At 37.4% G+C, this 17,998-nt stretch overlaps 1 protein-coding gene across 3 annotated transcripts in view; it reads left to right on the top strand.

Moving 5' to 3' along the window:
• The first annotated feature begins 201 nt into the window (after positions 1-201).
• Taf4b (TATA-box binding protein associated factor 4b) overlaps positions 202-17,998 on the top strand; it is a 129,063-nt gene continuing 111,266 nt past the window's right edge. For all 3 annotated transcript variants that reach the window (XM_076836938.2, XM_076836936.2, XM_076836937.2), the window contains exons 1-3: positions 202-541; positions 14,701-14,846; positions 15,832-15,939. In XM_076836938.2, coding sequence (XP_076693053.2) covers positions 202-541; positions 14,701-14,846; positions 15,832-15,939 — 594 coding nt within the window. The remainder of the gene's footprint in view (positions 542-14,700; positions 14,847-15,831; positions 15,940-17,998) is intronic.

Here is a 17,998-nt window from a genome sequence, read left to right as displayed (position 1 = left end):
CGCGCGGACGGGAGGCAGATCTGGGACGCGCCGCTGCTGCTGCCTAGCCCGCGCCCACCACCGATTTCTCTGCCGCGGCCCCTGAGCCTTTCCCCAGCGATGCTGTGGAGCCAGAACTGCCCTGGAGTCGGCGTGTCAAACCTCTCCTCACCTCAGCTCCCGGAACGGCAGCGCTGCAGCTGCCGCTGATCCCTCGGGGGGATGCCCGCGGGCCTCAGCGAATCGTCCGGTGCCGTTCCTCCGGTTGTTGGGGGCGCCTCGGGGACCGTGACTATGGCCCCTGCCGGGGCTCTGCCGGTCCGGGTGGAGAGCACCCCGGTGGCCCTGGGCGCCGTGACTAAGGCTCCTGTCAGTGTCTGCGTGGAGTCCACGGCGTCCCAGCCCCTGCGGTCCCCCGTGGGGACCCTAGTGACCAAAGTGGCTCCTGTCAGTACTGTTCCTAAACTCAGTGGCCCTAGGCTGCCTGCTCCCCAGATCGTCACCGTGAAAGCCCCCAGCGCCACTACGATCCAGTTGCCTGCTAATTTGCAGCTTCCTCCAGGTAGGTTGATCACTCCTTCCAGCCTTACCCTTGGGTCCTGCCTGCAGTGTTTCGGGAATCGTCGCAGCGCCGAATTGCTCCTTCCTGTTGGTAGCTCTCAAAAACTCTGAACCAAGAAAACCTTTCATAATCTTGACTTTGCAGTGAGTGTCCAGGAAGCAGCCTTTTGGGCAGTGATTTGGCTTTACAATCAAATATAACCTCTGTGTCATTACAGCATTTTATATTTAAGGAGAGAATCTTTTCACCTAAGTGACTCTGTCATAGCTGTCAGGAGGGCTCTTGAGGCACTGGTGCCTAGGCAGAGGAGATTAGGGATGGCTAAAGTTAATTTTCACGCGAAGAAAGGATCAGTTTATATTTTCACACATTTGGATTATGTTGCAAAAAGAAGTCTTTTTAAAAAGTTCTCGGGGGTATGACTGAAATAGAATTTTAAATGTAAGCAAGTCAGAATAAGTTTATAGTTCTCAAAACAAATGCTGCTTCCCGCACAGCCTTCAGATATGTAATGATTTTAACTTTCGGTCAGAAGAATTCCTCTCCTGGGGAACAAGCTCCAGAGTTGACAAATAGATCAGAGATACGCGATTATTATACTTGAAGGGATGTGCGAATCCTGATAATGAGGATTTGCTTTTTATCCTAGGGCTTATTACTTTGTCAGGCTGTTTTTCAAGATTTACTCAAAGGTTTTGCTTTGTGATAATTCATGTCGTAAATGTGCTGAGTGAAATTTGAGTGTTCTACCTTCTGTCTCTCCTCAATCCAAAGTTTCTTGGAATTTGTCTTCTATTAATTTTGCTTAGCAAAAATTGGATCTCTGGGGTTGCGGTTGTGGCTCAGTGGTAGTGTGCTTGCCTAGCATGCTTGAGGCAGTGAGTTCGATTCTCAGCATCACATACAAATAAATTTAAAAAAAAAAGGTTCATCAACAACTAAAAAATATTTTTTAAAAAATTGGATCTCTGATCTGGTAGCTCTAAAAAAATCCTTGGAGCCCAGAGAAACTTTCATAATCTTGACTTAGATGGTAAAGAAGTGGAAGCATTGATTCAAAAGATTACTTTAGCATCCTGTGGCAAAAGGACAGTGGCTTTTTTTTTTTTTTTTTTTCTTTTGTAGCTACTTCTCTATTTGGTCAAGAACATCACGGGCAGATTGTGTTCTTCATATTTAATGAAATGCTTTTTTTCCTTTTGTATAGTATACGAGGTCCCTACATTTGTTAAGGCTCTGTGCAGCACTGGCTACATTATTTGCTAGTTCTAAATTGTCATCCATCATGTAATCTTAAAGTAGTTATGAGTATGTTTGAATGAAATTATTCCCTAGTTTGTTAAAATATAAATTCCTGCCTAGTCACTGAAGTTTGTTTAGAAATGGTCAGAAAAAAATGTTAAATAGAAAAACTGTCAAGAATGAAAACTTGCTGACGAGTCAGAACAAATCACTTATTGAGGTCCCACTGTGCTAGGCAATTTAAATACATTATTATTGTTGTTGTTGTTGTTATTATTATTATTATTTCTTCATTGGCTATACTAAGTAAGTAGTAAATTTGGAAAGAGGTCTCTAAGGGTAAATAATTTGCCCAAAGCCAGGCAATTTATAGGAGTCAAGGGATTTGAATTCAGATCTGTTTAACTCTACTCTTTCTACAACACTACACTTAACCACATTTTTTTACAACATACCTCACTAAGTATCAGTGCTGAAGGTGAGATAGAATTTTAGAGGCTAATCTTCTGTTTTATACATCAAAAAACCAAAACTGAAACTTGCTTGAGTTGTGTAGCTGCAAACTAAGTCCACAGTTTAAATATGTTTATATCATAATACTAAAATATTTTACACTATTGACCATAGAGAAACCCCCGAGAAGAGAGGAGACAGTTTGTTCTTAGGAATTATGAGCTTACAGAGGAGGTTGGGAGGTACTTTAAAAAGCTGCTTTTGAGAATTTCTACTGATATGTAGCATAAGAACCAGTAGTTGAAAAATTTAATGGAAATATTGATTAGAGTAACTTAGGTTATGAATCCTGCACCATTTCTCTTCTGTACTGAGGATTAGTGGTTTATTTCTCAATATATGTCAGTTCTTAGTTTTCCAAGGTAATGAATAAGCATTTGATTTCTTGTTCATTTCCTCTGAGCAGAACTGGTTTTAAAAAATACACATATGCACCACAGATTTTTCCAGGGAGCAGGGGCTGGAAATTGTGTGTGTGTGTGTGTGTGTGTGTGTGTGTGTGTGAAGTGGGGCATTGTCAGGAAATGAAAGAGTTTTGATAATATTTTCAGTCTTTTTTTGTGAGCATGTGGAATATTAGACCCAACTGTGGCCCTTCTCTTTGGTATTCTGTATCTCTTCTGCAAATTGTGTGAAAGAGATAAATAAAGACTTAATTGCTTCTTTTATATCATAAACTGTGATAAATTCAACATGACTGTCATACTGGTGAAGCATTTGAGGTTGTTTTCATGCTGAGGCGGGGCATAGAGTTTGCATCTTCTTTCTCAGATTCTTGAATAAGCTGGATAAGCTGTTTCCACTTTAGCTTTTTTGTTTGTTTCCACTTTAGCTTTATCAAAGGGATATAGCCTATAGGATTATCAACTGCATAGTTGGCCTGCTGCTGCTGGACTTGGTTGAAATCAGGGTGCCATCCCCTGTGTGGATTCCAAAGGCTGTACAATCAGCTTATAGCCACAGTGTCAATGGCATTAATTTTTCTATGGATTTTCATCCTCTCAGTAGAAACTGCTGGAAATTCTTTAGGTTGTCCCACTCAGATGCTGTACTTTTAAGACCATATATTATTTATTATTATTGTTACTAATTCTTTTAATTAATTTTTGGTACTGGAGATTGAATCCAGAGTTGCTTAATCTCTGAGCTCCATCCCCAATCTTTTTTTTTTTTTTTTTTTTTTTTTAGACAGGATCTCACTAAGTTGCTCAGAGCCTCTGTAAGTTGCCTAGAAGCTGGTCTCAAACTTGCGATTCTTCTGCCTCAGCCCCAACATAGGATTGTAGGAGTGCACCGCTGTGCCTGGCTAGTTTATTTTATTAAAATACCTAGTTTATTATTATTACTTCCTTTTTTGATTATGAATTCCTTAGAATTTATAACACCTTATCACTTTATTATTTCTAGGGTCTAGTAAAGTTACTTGGCTTAGAGAAGGCAGCTAAATATTTGAAGGTAGATCTACATGGAGAGAGTAGGGAGCAATAGGGCTAGAGCCCCTAGGATGCTGAGGGGCATCACAATTATGAGTGTGTTGGGTTTTTATTTCTTAGCTTATTCTGATTAAAAGCATTGTCTGTTCATGTTTTTAAAAATTACTGAAATGTAATCCCCTTGTCACTAGAGTATTAACAATTTTACTGTGCCTTTTTCATTGTTAGTATTTGTAAATATTTCTCATTTTTTCCAACTGCATAGGAGTGGTTCTTTGTATTATTATTTTGACCACTTCCCTATTCCTAGGCATTGATATTGTGTGTGTACTTTCTGTGATTACAATGATGCTGTAATAAATACCTTTGTATGTTTTTGTGTAATTTTGTACATATATAATTATAGGATAAATTACAACAGGTATTGCCAATTTTACCCCCAAAATGTTTAAACACATAATCGATAATGTTAATATTTAATTTTAAAAAAGCTACCCAGAGAATCTAAGAAGTCATATTCAGATTTAATCATAAGAGTAGTAGTTGAGCCTTTTAACTGAGTGAGGGAATGAAGACTTTGTAGAGGAAACAGGGGCTGGACAATGAGACTATGATATGGATTTGTTACTTATATGAATAACAAACTATGCCTAAGAGGGCTCTTAGCTTGAAGTCAAGTAGGCTTATAATATTTAGTAGCCCAGAAGATTCAGTGTAGGATCACAGAGTAAAGACTAGGTGGTGTACTAATGAAGTTTGTGGATAACAAGGAGTTTGAGGGAGTAGCCTCTTGGGAAAAGTAGTGGAGTGTACAATAAAGGACAGAACATTGCCCTTGGAGTGAACCGACTGGGGTTTGAATTCTAGCTCTACCACTTAATAGCTTTGTGGTCTTTGGCAAGTTTATTAACCTCATTCTTCATGTCAGAGTCTTACTTCTAAAATGAGACTTCTTCCTAGAGTACCAGAAGGAGTAAGTAAAATAGTACATAGCAGGGCTTGCATATCACAGAACTATGGAGAACACAGGTATATTAGGAATGTTCTGAATATTTCAAGAACCTGCATAGCTGTTGGGTATTGCTTTTCTTTTCTTTCCTTCCTTCCTCCCTCCCGCCTTTCTTGAATCCAGGACCTTGTGTATGCAAGGCAAGCAGTCTGACAACTGAGCTATGTCCCAAGCCCCCTGCATAGCATTTGGTTCTCAGTACTCTGAGGTTGCTATTTATCAACATCCGCCAAATTCTCAACAGTCTAAAAAAAATCTATCTTTAAATAATCTCAGTGTGTACCCACCCCCATTTTGGTTGGGGGGACATTAGAAAGTTATTTTTGTTGTATGAAATTTGGAAAAGGGAAAAATTATTGTCCTTCAAAATACTTTGAGTCTATTTTTAATCTCTGTTTTTTAAATGTCAGCTTTATTGAGGTATAGTTTTTGTTACTAAAAAATAAAGGAACCCATTTATAGTGGGTGTTGAGAAATTTGATAAAGATGCAGCCACCACTGTAAGCAAGATATAGTACATTTCATTCTCAAAAACTTTTAGTCTCTTTGGGAAAAAGAATGTATGCATTCCTTTTCTGATTTTACATAACTGGAATTCTATGATGCCATCCTTATATCCTCATTTTCACTTACCATTGTATAGTGACAATTTTGTTACAAACTCAAAAGTTTAATTTTGAATCTGTTATTAATTATTTCCTGATTGTCTGCTTAGGTTGCTTTTTTGTTATTATTGTTAAAAAAATAAATGTAAGCCAGACAATTTTGTATTTAGGTTGTGATGTGTGTCTTTGTTGGGACAGATAAGAAAAATTGGAAATTCTGGGGCTAGGGTTGTGGCTCAGCGGTAGCACCTAGCATGTTTGAAGCCCTGGGTTCAATCCTCAGCACCACATATATATAAATAAGTAAAATAAAGGTATTGTCAGCTATAACTAAAAAATATTTATTAAAAAAAATTGGGGCTGGGAACGTGGCTCAAACGGTAGCACGCTTGCCTGGCATGCGTGTGGCCAGGGTTCGATCCTCAGCACCACATACAAACAAAGATGTTGTGTCTGCCGAAAACTAAAAAATAAATATTAAAAAAATTCTCTCTCTCTCTCTCTTAAAAAAATAAAAAATAAATGAATTGGAGATTCTGAGTTAAGGCATTATAAATAAAGCTTTCAGTGAATTTTTTACTTACTAATACATTTCAGCACTAACTAGATGCTGGGTTGGTTTTATGCTAAGTACCATAGATACAATAGTAAATAACGTAGGCCCAATTTTTCTCCTGGAAAACGAATACATTTCCTGAATTTCCATAGATACTCTAGGCTGACTTCTTTTCAACACTCTGATTTCCAATAGCAAATATGGAAATAAAAAAGAAGTAGAAATCACCTGACATCTGATTAGTCTATTTTTTTTTTTTTTTAAACTGGGAATTGAACTCAGAGGTGCTTTAATAATGAATCACATCCCCAGCCTTTTATATTTTATATTTTGAAATAGGGTCTCACTAAGTTGTCTAGGGTCTCGATAAATTTCTGAGGCTGTCTTTTCATTTGCAGTCTTCCTGTCCAAAACTTCTGAGGTCTAGGATTACATACAGGTAGAGGCCATCGTGCCCAGCTTTTTATTAGCCTATTTTTAGAAATGAAATTTAATGGAGATAAATAAAAGCTCTGCTTTGGCAAATCAGCTGTGTAAATGAAGGATAGGGAGATGTACTATAACAGATAACAACCTAAGTTAAAACTTATTGATTTGATTTTTTCTTTCATTTACTTAATTTAGAAAATGAGGGGAAAAGGGAAATTAAAGTGACTTTAAGTTCAGTGAAGGAAACTATGACATGTGAAAAATTAAAGGAATTGGGTCTATGGTCCCTGAGGAAGAAAACAACTTAGAATATGTTAGCAGCATCTAATTCTTTGTCTGGAAATGAAAGAAGTCTACTTTTGTGTGGATCTCAGAAGGGACCCTCACATCTATGTATATTAATGAGCAACACATGTGTTTATATTAAAGAAAGGCTTTGTGTCCCCGACCTGTATGTTGTTTTTTTAGAAATCTATTCACAGTATTTCTTCTTGAATCAGTTTCAGTAGTTTGTATGTTTCTAAGAATTTGTCTATTTCATTGAAATTCTCTAATTTATTGGTTTACAAATGTTCATAGTCTCCCCTATATTATGCTCCTCATTTCTACCAATTTAGCAGTAATGCCCTGTCTTTTATTCCTGATTTGAGTGGTTTCTGAGTCTTCTTTTTTTCTTAGTCATTTTAAGTTTGTCATTTTTGTTGATCTTTTCAAACAGCCAACTTTTGGTTTAATGAATTTTTCTCAGTTGTTTTTCTGTTCTTTATTTTATTCACCTCTGCTCTGTCTTTTTTTTTTTAATTTTATTTATTTTAATATTTATTGTTTGGCGGACACAACATCTTTGTTTGTATGTGGTGCTGAGGATCAAACCCGGGCTGCACGCATGCCAGGCGAGCGTGCTACCGCTTGAGCCACATCCCCAGCCCTGCTCTGTCTTTTTAAAAAAATATTTTTAAAATTGTTGTTGGATCTTTATTTTATTTATTAGTATGTTGTGCCGAGAATTGAACCCAGTGTCTCTTGCATGCCTGGCAAGCACACTACCATTTTAAAACATTTATTTTGTTTTTAGTTGTAGACAATACCCTTATTTACTTATTTTATGTGGTGCTGGGGATTGAACCCAGGGCCTTGCACATGCCAGGCAAGCGCTCTACCGCTGAGCCACAACCCCAGCCCCTCTGCTCTATCTTTATCACTTTTTTCTTCAGCTTGCTTTAGTTTTTATTTTGCTCTCCTTTTTCCAGTGTCTAAAGACAAAAGGTTGTTACTTGAGTTTATTCTTTTTAAGATAGGCATTTGTAACTATAAATTTTCCTCTAAACACCGCATTAACTATATCCCGTAAGTTTTGGAATGTTATGACTTCATTTTCATTCATCTAAAGTATTTTCCTTTTTTTTTTTGTGTGTGTATGTGATTTCTTCATTGGCCTCTTGGTTACATAAGTGTGTACTGTCTATTATTATCTACATATTTGGGAGTTTCTTTGCTTATTTTCCTGTTGCTGATTTATAATTTCATTTCATTATTGTTAGAGACAATACATTTTATGATTTCAATTCTTTTATTTCAATTATTTTATTTTATTTTATATGATTTCAATTTATTTTATTTGAGTTTATTGAGGCTCGTTTTTTGTCTTAATGTGAGTGGTGTATCTTGCAGAGTATTCTGTACACACTTAAAAAAATCCTATCGTTGGGTGATGTATAATATACATTTGTGTTAGGTTTAATTTGTTTACAGTGCTTTTTTTTTTTTTTTAAAGAGAGAGGAGAATGAGAATTTTAATATTTATTTTTCAGTTTCCAGCGGACACAACATCTTTGTATGTGGTGCTGAGGATCGAATCTGGGCCGCACGCATGCCAGCCGAGCGCTCTACTGCTTGAGCCACATCCCCAGCCCGTTTACAGTGCTTTTTAAGTCCTTTAAGTCCTTTTTTGATGTCCTTGTTAATCTGTTGCCAACTTTTGTTATTTTTTGTGTGTGTGTGTGTTGTTTTGGGCAGTGTTGTGGGTTCAGTTCAGGGCCTGTGCAAGCTAGGCATGCACTCTGCTGCTGAGCTGTATCCTCAGCCCTCATCTTCTATCATCCTTCTGTCATCTACAAGAAATTTATTTTACCTTAGTTTTTGTTTCATATGTTAGGTTGTGTAGTTGGGTGCATATAAATTAAAAATGTTACAGGTTCTTGATTTATTGGGCCCTTCATAATTATAAACTTTTTCTTTTTTAAATCTCCAGTGATTTTTTTGTTTTTTTAAAGTCTATTTTGTTTGATATTAGTATGGCCACTCTAGCTTTCTTATGTTTGCTACTATATGTATATATTTTTTTCTTCAATTTTTCTACATCTTTGAATTCAGTGTGTGTCTCCTGTAGATGGTATATATTTGAATTTTTAAAATCCCAGCCCTATACTTTTTGTCTTTTGATTGGATTATTTCATCCATTTATATATTGATGTTATTGGTATAGTTGGATCTAGGTCTGCCATTTACTTTTATTTTATGTTTCTTTTCTTTTTTATTTCTCTGATCCTCCCTTTTGTGTGTGTTGCTGGAGATGGAACCCAGGGCCTCATACGTGCTGGGCATTGTTCTACCCCTGGCTATATTCCCAGCCCTTTTTAAAAATTTCATTTTGGAACAGGGTCTTACTAAGTTGCCCTGGCTGGCCTTCACTTGCTATCCTATCCTGCCTTAGCCTCCCAGATAACTGGGTTTACAGCATGCACTGGCACACTTGTCTTCCTTTCTTTCTTTCTTGCCTTATTTTGCATAAATGGATATTTTCTAGTGTATCTTTTCCTTTGTAATTTTTTTTCCTGGCAGTTATGTGGATTGAGCCCAGGGCCTCATTATGTGCTATGCAAACACTCTACCACTGAGCTACATCTCCAGTTCTCCTCTAATTTTTTTCAAGATATTTTTCTGAATTTTATCTTGTCATTATAAAGCGTATAGTATCTTGGAATATATTTCACATTTATTATATTATTATTTTCCTCTTACTTCTCTGTGTGTGTGTGTGTGTGTGCACATGCGCTATTATAGATCTACCTATTACATTCAGATATATTACAAACCCAACAATATCTTGTTATATTTATGTCATGTAATTTTATGTCTTTAAAAGATGCTGAGAGAAGAGAGCAAGGATCTATTTTAACATTTGCTATGTTACCATCTTATCTTTTCTGGTTTTCTTCATTTGTTCCTGTGAAAACAAGCTACCATCTGAAGTCATGTCCTTTGCACAGTATGGTTTTGATATACTGTACTCCTAGTTCAGGTGATCCTCCTGCCTTAGCCTCCACACAGATGAGACTACAGGCAACACCTGTGCTCCTGGCTTCTAGTGATAGCCTTTATTTGAGATATCATCATACATTCCTTCTCCAAGTATGGTTTTAGTCCTTTGAACATATTTATAATGATTACTGTGAAATCTTTGTACATTAAATCTGACATCTAGTCCCTCCTACAGGTGGTTTCTGAAACTACCCTGAAAGGGTTGGGGTTAGGGTCATGGGTGCCCAAGTATTTCTCATTATGCTATCCCTGAAGTAGAGCCTTCTTTTATGGGCCAAAGAAGGGAGCCGGGAGCCACACACTTCTTATGTGGCTTAAACTTTATCTTTTTCACTGTGTAGTTGGGGATGGGAAATGTTGGGGTCTGCTCCTCCCAGGAAGATCCCATGGCCTTTGACTGGGAGCTTAGGCAAGAGGGAGGCTTGTGTTCTTGACTAAACTGACACAGTGTGGAGTTTCTGTGCTAAGAATGGGAATGGGTTTGGATCATAATTAGATGCCACAGATTCTTAATATTCTTGCTGAATTTTTGATATATCTTCTTTAATAATTGTGTAGTCACTTTCTGTATGCTTTAGGGAAATTTCCAAAGTTTATAAATGGTTGTTTTTAAATAGTTTTCAACAGTTATACTTGTTTCTCTTGTGTGTGTGTGTGTGTGTGTGTGTGTGTGTCTGTGCGCGCGTGCATGTTGGGGGGTGGGTACCGGGGTTGAATTTAGGGGCACTCGACCACCCAGCCATAACCCCAGCCCTATTTTGTATTTTATTTAGAGATAGGATCTCATTGGTTGCTTAGTGCCTTGCAGTTGCTAAGGCTGGCTTTGAACTGATGATCCTCCTGCCTCTGCTTCCAGAGCAGCTGGGATTGCAGGCGTGTGCCATCACACCTGGCCCTCACTTGGAAGTAGAACTCCAGCTTTGAATGTTTTGTTTGAGTCTCTATTAACATGGACAAGAATTTGACATATATACATGGAGTATAACTTCCCATTCTTGTGGTTGAATATGATATGGAATCACACTGGTCCTGTATTCATATATTGTGGGAGGCCATCCTCGCATGTGATTTGAGTTACCTCCCTGGCTGGGTAAGAGGCCCTTAGACACAGTGGTGTTAAAGCCATCCCACACCCTTTTCCAGGTCCCAGGGCTTGTCCATGCAGAGGCATGCCTGGCCACTGACCTGAAGACCCAATCACCGGCCCTGACCTTGGGATGCTGCCTCCCTTAACCTTCATTGGATGGGATTTTCCCTTGAATTTTTTGTTCCCTAATAAAAGTTCACTCCCTGGCATGCTCTCCCTCTCTCACTAGTCTCTTCTGTAAACCTTGGCACCGCATTAGGTGGCTGGAGGCGGGAGCTAGGAGAAGCCATCTTGGAGCTGTGGTTAAAGGTAAATGAGAGTCTGTCTCTTTAATTTAAAACTCACTAGCAATTTCTTATGCATCGAACCTTCTTTTATGAAACTTGCGCTGGTCGCGTGGCAGAATATATGAACATTAGAAAGTTATATCCAATTTATTCTACTGTCTTTCCTATTCCCATCCCTTCTCTGTTTCCTTCATTCCCCTTTGTCTAATCCAATGAACTTCTGTTCCTTCCCCCTGATTGTGTATTAGCATCCACATATCAGAGAGAACATTTGACCTTTGTTTTTCTTTGGGGTGGGGGGGTTTGGCTTATTTCACTTAGCATGATAGTCTCCAGATCTAGCAAACACCAGAATTTCATTCTTTATGGCTGAGTAATGTTATATTGTGTATTTATACTGCATTTTCTTTTATATATATACATATATATATATATTATTGTTCAAAATATTACAATGCTCTTGACATATCATATTTCATACATTTGATTCAAGTGGGTTATGAACTTCTATTTTTACCACATGTACAGATTGTAGATTCCCATTGGTTATACATCCACGTTTATACATACTGCCATACTAGTGTCTGTTGTATTTTGCTGCCTTTCCTATCCCCTACTATCCCCCTTCCCTCCCCTCCTCTCCCTTCTTCTCTCTCTACCCCATCTACTGTAATTCATTTCTCTCTCTTGTTTTTTTTTCTCCCTTTCCACTCACCTCCTCTTATATGTAATTTTGCATACCAATGCAGGTCTCCTTCCATTTCCATGCAATTCCCCTTCTCTCTCCATTTCCCTCCCACCTCTCGTCCCTGTTTAATGGTAATCTTCTCATGCTCTTTCTCCCTGCTGTGTTTTGAGTTGCCCTCCTTATATCAAAGAAGACATTTGGCATTTGTTTTTTAGGGATTGGCTAGCTTCACTTAGCATAATCTGCTCTAATGCCATCCATTTCCCTGCAAATGCCATGATTTTGTTATTTTTTAGTGCTGAGTAATATTCCATTGTGTATAAATGCCACATTTTTTTTTATCCATTCATCTATTGAAGGGCATCTGGGTTGGTTCCATAGTCTAGCTATTGTGAATTGTGCCGCTATGAACATTGATGTAGCTGTGTCTCTATTGTATGCTCTTTTTAGGTCTTTTGGGTATAGTCCGAGAAGGGGAATAGCTGGGTCAAATGGTGGATCCATTCCCAGCTTTCCAAGGAATCTCTATAATGCTTTCCAAATTGGCTAAACCAATTTGCAGTCCCACCAGCAATGTACAAGTGTATCCTTTTCCCCACATCCTCGCCAGCACTTGTTATTGTTTGAATTCATAATGGCTGCCATTCTTACTGGAGTGAGATGGTATCTTAGAGTGGTTTTAATTTTCATTTCTCTGACTGCTAGAGATGGTGAGCATTTTTTCGTTTATTTGTTGATTAATTGTATATCCTTCTCTGAGAAGTGTCTGTTCAGGTCCTTGGCCCATTTGTTAAAATTTTTTGTTTTAATTAGTTACACATGAAGTACAATGACCTTGACATATCATATATTTGAATCAGATGGGATATAATTTCTCATTTTTCTGAGTGTGCAGGTTGCAGAATCATATTGGTCATGCAGTCATATATATACACACAGTAAAAATAATGTCTATTTCATTCTACTATCCTTCCTATCCCCCGATCCCCACCCCTTCCGTCCCATCCCATCACTTCTCTCTACCTAATCTAAGGTAACACTATTCTTTTTTTTTTCCTCATATCTTCATACATGTATTTTGTATAACGATGAGGGTCCCCTTCCACCATCTATACTACATTTTCTTTATCCATTTGAAAGGCACCTAGGCTGGTTCCATAGCTTAGCTATTGTGAATTCAGCTGCAATAAACATTGATGTGGTTGCATCACTATAGTACGCTGATTTTAAGTCATTTAGGTACTACTCAGTATGTACTGAGTAGTGGGATAACTGGGTCAAATGGTGGTTTCATTCAGGTTTTCTGAGGAATCTACATACTGTTTTCCAGAGTGGTTACACCAATTTGCAGCCCTACCGGTAATGTATGCCAATATTTATTGTTACTTGTATTATAGACAAGAATTTCTTTAGGTTAGAAATAATGGATTATAGGATGTACAAATGAAAATCAATTTGGCAGTCATATAAAGTTGATCAAAGTAATTGTACTAAATTATCCTACCACCAAATAAGATTGATAGTGTTCCTGTTGATATGTATCGCTAGCACTTAGTATTGTTGGTCTAATGAAATTTTGCCTATCTAAATAGATAAAAGGTGATATCTCACTAGGGTCTTAATTAACTTTCCCTATTGTTGGCATTTGTTTGTGCATTTTGAATAGTTGTCCTTTGAGTATATTTTATTTTGTGTTGTCATCGTCTTTTTATGGGTAGCAGGAATTGAACCCAGAGGTGCTTAGCTACTGAGCCATGTCTATAGCCCTTTTTTGAGACAGGGTCTCATTAAGTTGTTTAGGACCTCTCTAAGTTGCTGAGGCTGCTTTGAACTCATGATCCTTCTGCCTTAGCCTCCTGAGCTGTTGGGAGTACGGATCTGCACCTCTGCACCCAGTATTCCATTTTGTGTCTTATTTATTTATTTATTTATTTTGGTGGGACTGGGATTAAAAGCAAGGGAGATCTACTGCTGAGCTACATCCTCAGCTCTTTTTAATTATTAAATTTTGAGACAGGGTCTCACTAAATTGAGGAGACTGACCTGGGATTTGGGATCCTTCTGCCTTAGCCACTCAAATTTGTCTGGGATTACAGGTGTGTGTCACTATGTCCATTTGTGTCTTATGTTTTTTTTTCCAATTTTGCTAATTGGAATTTCTTTTAATATAATTAAATGTGTTAGGCTCTACTTACTTAAGAAGTCTTTCCCTATCTCAAATTAAAAGATATTTTTCCACATTGTCTAAGAGTTAAATTGTTTATTTTTACCTTTATATTTCTTAATGTGCTAGGATTTTAGTGAATGTGTGTGAAATAGGTGTCCAATTTCATCTTTCCCATAAGACAACTAATTGGCCATATATTGAATAGTTACTTCTGTTCTCAAGAGTGTATAGTCTCCTGGGAAAATTTGATTGAGGTTGAGCCTCTGATATAAAATCTTTACTTTGAGTCTCATCTTGGTGTTCAAAAAGTTTTGGATTTTGGAGCATATTGGATTTTGGGATTTTCAGGAAAGAGATGTTTAGCTGGTTAAGTCTATGCAAATATTCCAAAATCTAAAAAAGTTAGAAAATCTGAAGTACTTCTGGTCCTGAGTATTTTGGGTAAGGAATACTCAACCTGTATGACATATCCTTATACACCTATTTTGGGGTTTTCTATTCTGTTTCTTTAGTCAGCTTTGTGGTCTTGTGCTGCTATCATACCATCTTATTTATTATAGCTTTATAGTTTTGATATCAAAGAAAAGTATTTTGTCTTCTTCAGGAGTATCTTTGTCAAATGTTTATATTTTAAATGTTTTAAATAACTTGAATGAAAACATTTTACCATTTTTTTGTTGGATAATTAGTGGATATGGAATTTATTATATACCAAGTACGTATTCAGAGCTTTTTATAGTGTTGAAATGGGAGAAGACAATATGTGATGGTTATGTTTTATTTTATTTTTTAACTGAGGTCTTTTTTTTTTTTTAACTATAGGAACAGTTTTGATCAAAAGTAACAGTGGTCAGTTGATGTTGGTATCTCCTCAGCAAGCCATTACAAGAGCTGAGACCACAAGTAACATAGCTGCAAGGCCAGCAGCACCAACAAATGCTCAAACAGTCAAAATCTGTACAATGCCGGTAATACATCTTTTTAAAAAATTTATTTAGTTGTAGATGGATACAATACCTTTATTTTTTATTTATTTATTTTTATGTGATACTGAGGATTGAACCCAGTGCCTCACACATACTACGCAAGTGCTGTACCACTGAGCCACAACCCCAGCCCCTCCCCTGTAATATATCTTAAGCTTCCTCATTTCCCACCTGTTATCTTTGCCAGTAAACATAATTTGAGATGATTCTGCTCAACTTTTTAAATTAAACACCTTTCTTTCGATATGCTAATTTAATCAAGATTTTTTGGGTTTTGTCATTTGATAACTGTTAAAATAATGAACATTTAATCTTCATACTCAAAAGATTTTATAGTCCTCAAAGGATATGTTCAAAGGGCATTTTGCATCTTGAAAGAAAATGACCATCTGCTTCAGTTTTAATTTGTGGTGAAATAGTATATAAATGAATATTTGTAGTATTCATTTTTATTCATACCTTACAGAAATTATTGTTAAAAATATAGAAGTCTGCTACCATGTTTCATTAGTTATGCACTATTAGGAAATGATTTATTTTAAGTACTTGGTAATCTTTCTATATAACTGAAGCCTATCTGGTGTGACAGAATCTTTTTTTGGGGGGATGTACTATGGATTGAACATACTCTGTACTTTACTGCTGAGCTACATCCCCAGCCCTTTTTATTTATTATTTTGAGACACGGTCTCACTAAGTTGATTAGGACCTGGCTGAGTTACTGAGACTGACCTTGAACTTTGCATCCTCCTGTCTCAACCCCCTGAGTTTCTGGGATTACAGGCATGTGCTACCATGCCTGACTGATCAGTAAGGTTACAGTATAGAATGTGTATAAAACCATAAGGTTATAAATCCAGTTATAACAAATTTGCTATGGTAAAGTGTTCTAATGTTCTTCATAATTTGATTGATTTAAAATTACTTATACTGATGGCTTTGTGTTATCTTGTTCCTCACCCCCAAGAATTCTAGCTCACAATTAATCAAGAAAGTGGCTGTGACACCTGTTAAAAAGTTGGCTCAGATAGGAACTACTCTGGCAACCACTGGTTCGAACCCTTCCTCAGTACAAGTAAGTTGTGAATTATGTGTGGTCATGTCATTCTCTCATCTTTATTATTTCACTAGTTCCTGTCATATGTGTAAGTTGTTGATTCTGTGACATCAAAGAGGGCAATTCATTAATAAAGCTGACACTTATCAAACTGGGGACTGTTAAAGGTATAGGAAACAACGAAATGTATTTTTTGGATACATTTTTACTAAATGTATTAATACAAATTCACCTAATAGCCTTATATCATAGTCTCTAGAAGCAGGTGCTTAGAGAATTTGGTGTTTGAGATATTTATTAGGGATCAATACTTGTGAAGGGGAAGGAGAGAGTGACTATAAACTAGATGTAGACCCAGGGAAGCCTGAGTCAACCTGGTGGAGAACTTTGGAGCTAATGCTACTTATCAGTATTGTTCCACTGGGGGCCAACATGGTTGGCTGGGCCTTACTTCCTGCTCTGGGATTAGTCATTGGATGTGGACTCACTAAACATTGTACTTTTGAACAAGGTGATTCTCTGTATCAGAGGGAAATCTAATGGACCTGTCAGGTGGAAGCTGTCCGGTTGCATTCCCCCAGCAGCTAGAATAATACCAGTGTTTCCTTGTGATGATTCATCCTAGTCTACTTGTTACCTCATTTGGATGTATTTCCAAGTGGAGAACTAGACAGGTATACACCTCAGAGACCAATGGTTCTGGGATTCTACTGGGTTTCTTCCTTGAGGAAACAAAGAAGATAGGTTAATGGGATGAACTATAGTCCCACTGCTTCAGTGGGTCTTAGGCTGCAGATGATAGTAATAATCTCTCTCTCCCTCTATTTTAGATTATTCTCACTCTTAACTACCAACTATGCTGGTCTTGGTAGTTACCTGGTAGCATGGACAGACTCTCATCCTTGAGGAATCTGTGCGGATTTATCCCAATATTTGTCTTTGTTTCTGTTTGAGTTTGTTTTTGCTGCTATAACAGAATGCCACGGACTGAATAATTTATAATGAACAAAAGTTTGACACATAGTTTTGGAGTTTGGGAAGTCTAAGCATGATGTCAGCATCTGGGAAGGGCCTAGTCCCATGGCAGAAGGGATCCGGTGGCAAGAGAGCATGGGTGGGGAGGAGAAAGGAAGGAAAATAATGGAAGAGGTAAAGGATGGGAGCCACAAATTATACTTTTTTTTTCTTAAGTTGGAATAAATTTTAATATTTAAATACAAAGTGAGTCCCCCCCTTTTACACATAGGTCTAATAGCCAAAATGTACAGAGGAAATGAGTCCCTGCTTTGTTCTTCGTAATCCTCATTGTCCCCATTTTGTGGCTGAAGTTGCCATCAGCCTGAAGTTGCCATCCCCTTTTTCCAGTATACATTGAAAATCTTGGTTCTTTACACTACAGATGTAATGCACTTTGTCATTTTTATATTATGTGCATGTCCCTCCCCAACAAATCTCTCTATTCTTTTTTTAAAAAAAATATTTATTTTTAGAAAGATGAAAAAAAATAAAAAAATAATTTAAAAAAAATTTATTTTTTAGAGGTAGATGGACACAATACCTTTATTTTATTTATTTGTTTTTATGTAGTGCTAAGGATGGAACCCAGGGCCTCGCATGTGCCAGATGAGCGTTCTACCTCTGAGCCACAACCCCAGCCCCTCCATTTCTTTCTTTTTTTCTGTTTTTTTTTTAATTTTAGTTGTAGGTTTACACAAAAACCTTTATTTTTATGTGGTGCTGAGGATCAAACCCAGAGCCTCATGTGTGCTAGCCGAGCACTTTTCTACTGAGCCACAAATCCCAGCCCCCAAATCTCCATTGTTTATAAGGGAAAAAAAGTCATTAATGGTCAGGAATCCTTCCCTCCCATTACAGGGCATGAGTTTCTACCCTATAATGGGGTAGTGAGGAGATCTTCTAGTTCAGGGCTGGAATAACCATCTGTACAGTTGTTCTCTGGTATCAGAATGAGGACAAGAAAAAATAGGGCAGCATGCAAATTGGGAGTCTCTTCATGAGACCATTAGTTTGGAATCCTTCCTACCAGGTTTAGATCAGTGTGCCAAAGTTAAAAAAA

This window comes from Callospermophilus lateralis, chromosome 17 (genome assembly GCF_048772815.1).
Source record: "Callospermophilus lateralis isolate mCalLat2 chromosome 17, mCalLat2.hap1, whole genome shotgun sequence".
NCBI lineage: Eukaryota > Metazoa > Chordata > Mammalia > Rodentia > Sciuridae > Callospermophilus > Callospermophilus lateralis.
This window is presented reverse-complemented; position numbering and strand designations above follow the sequence as displayed.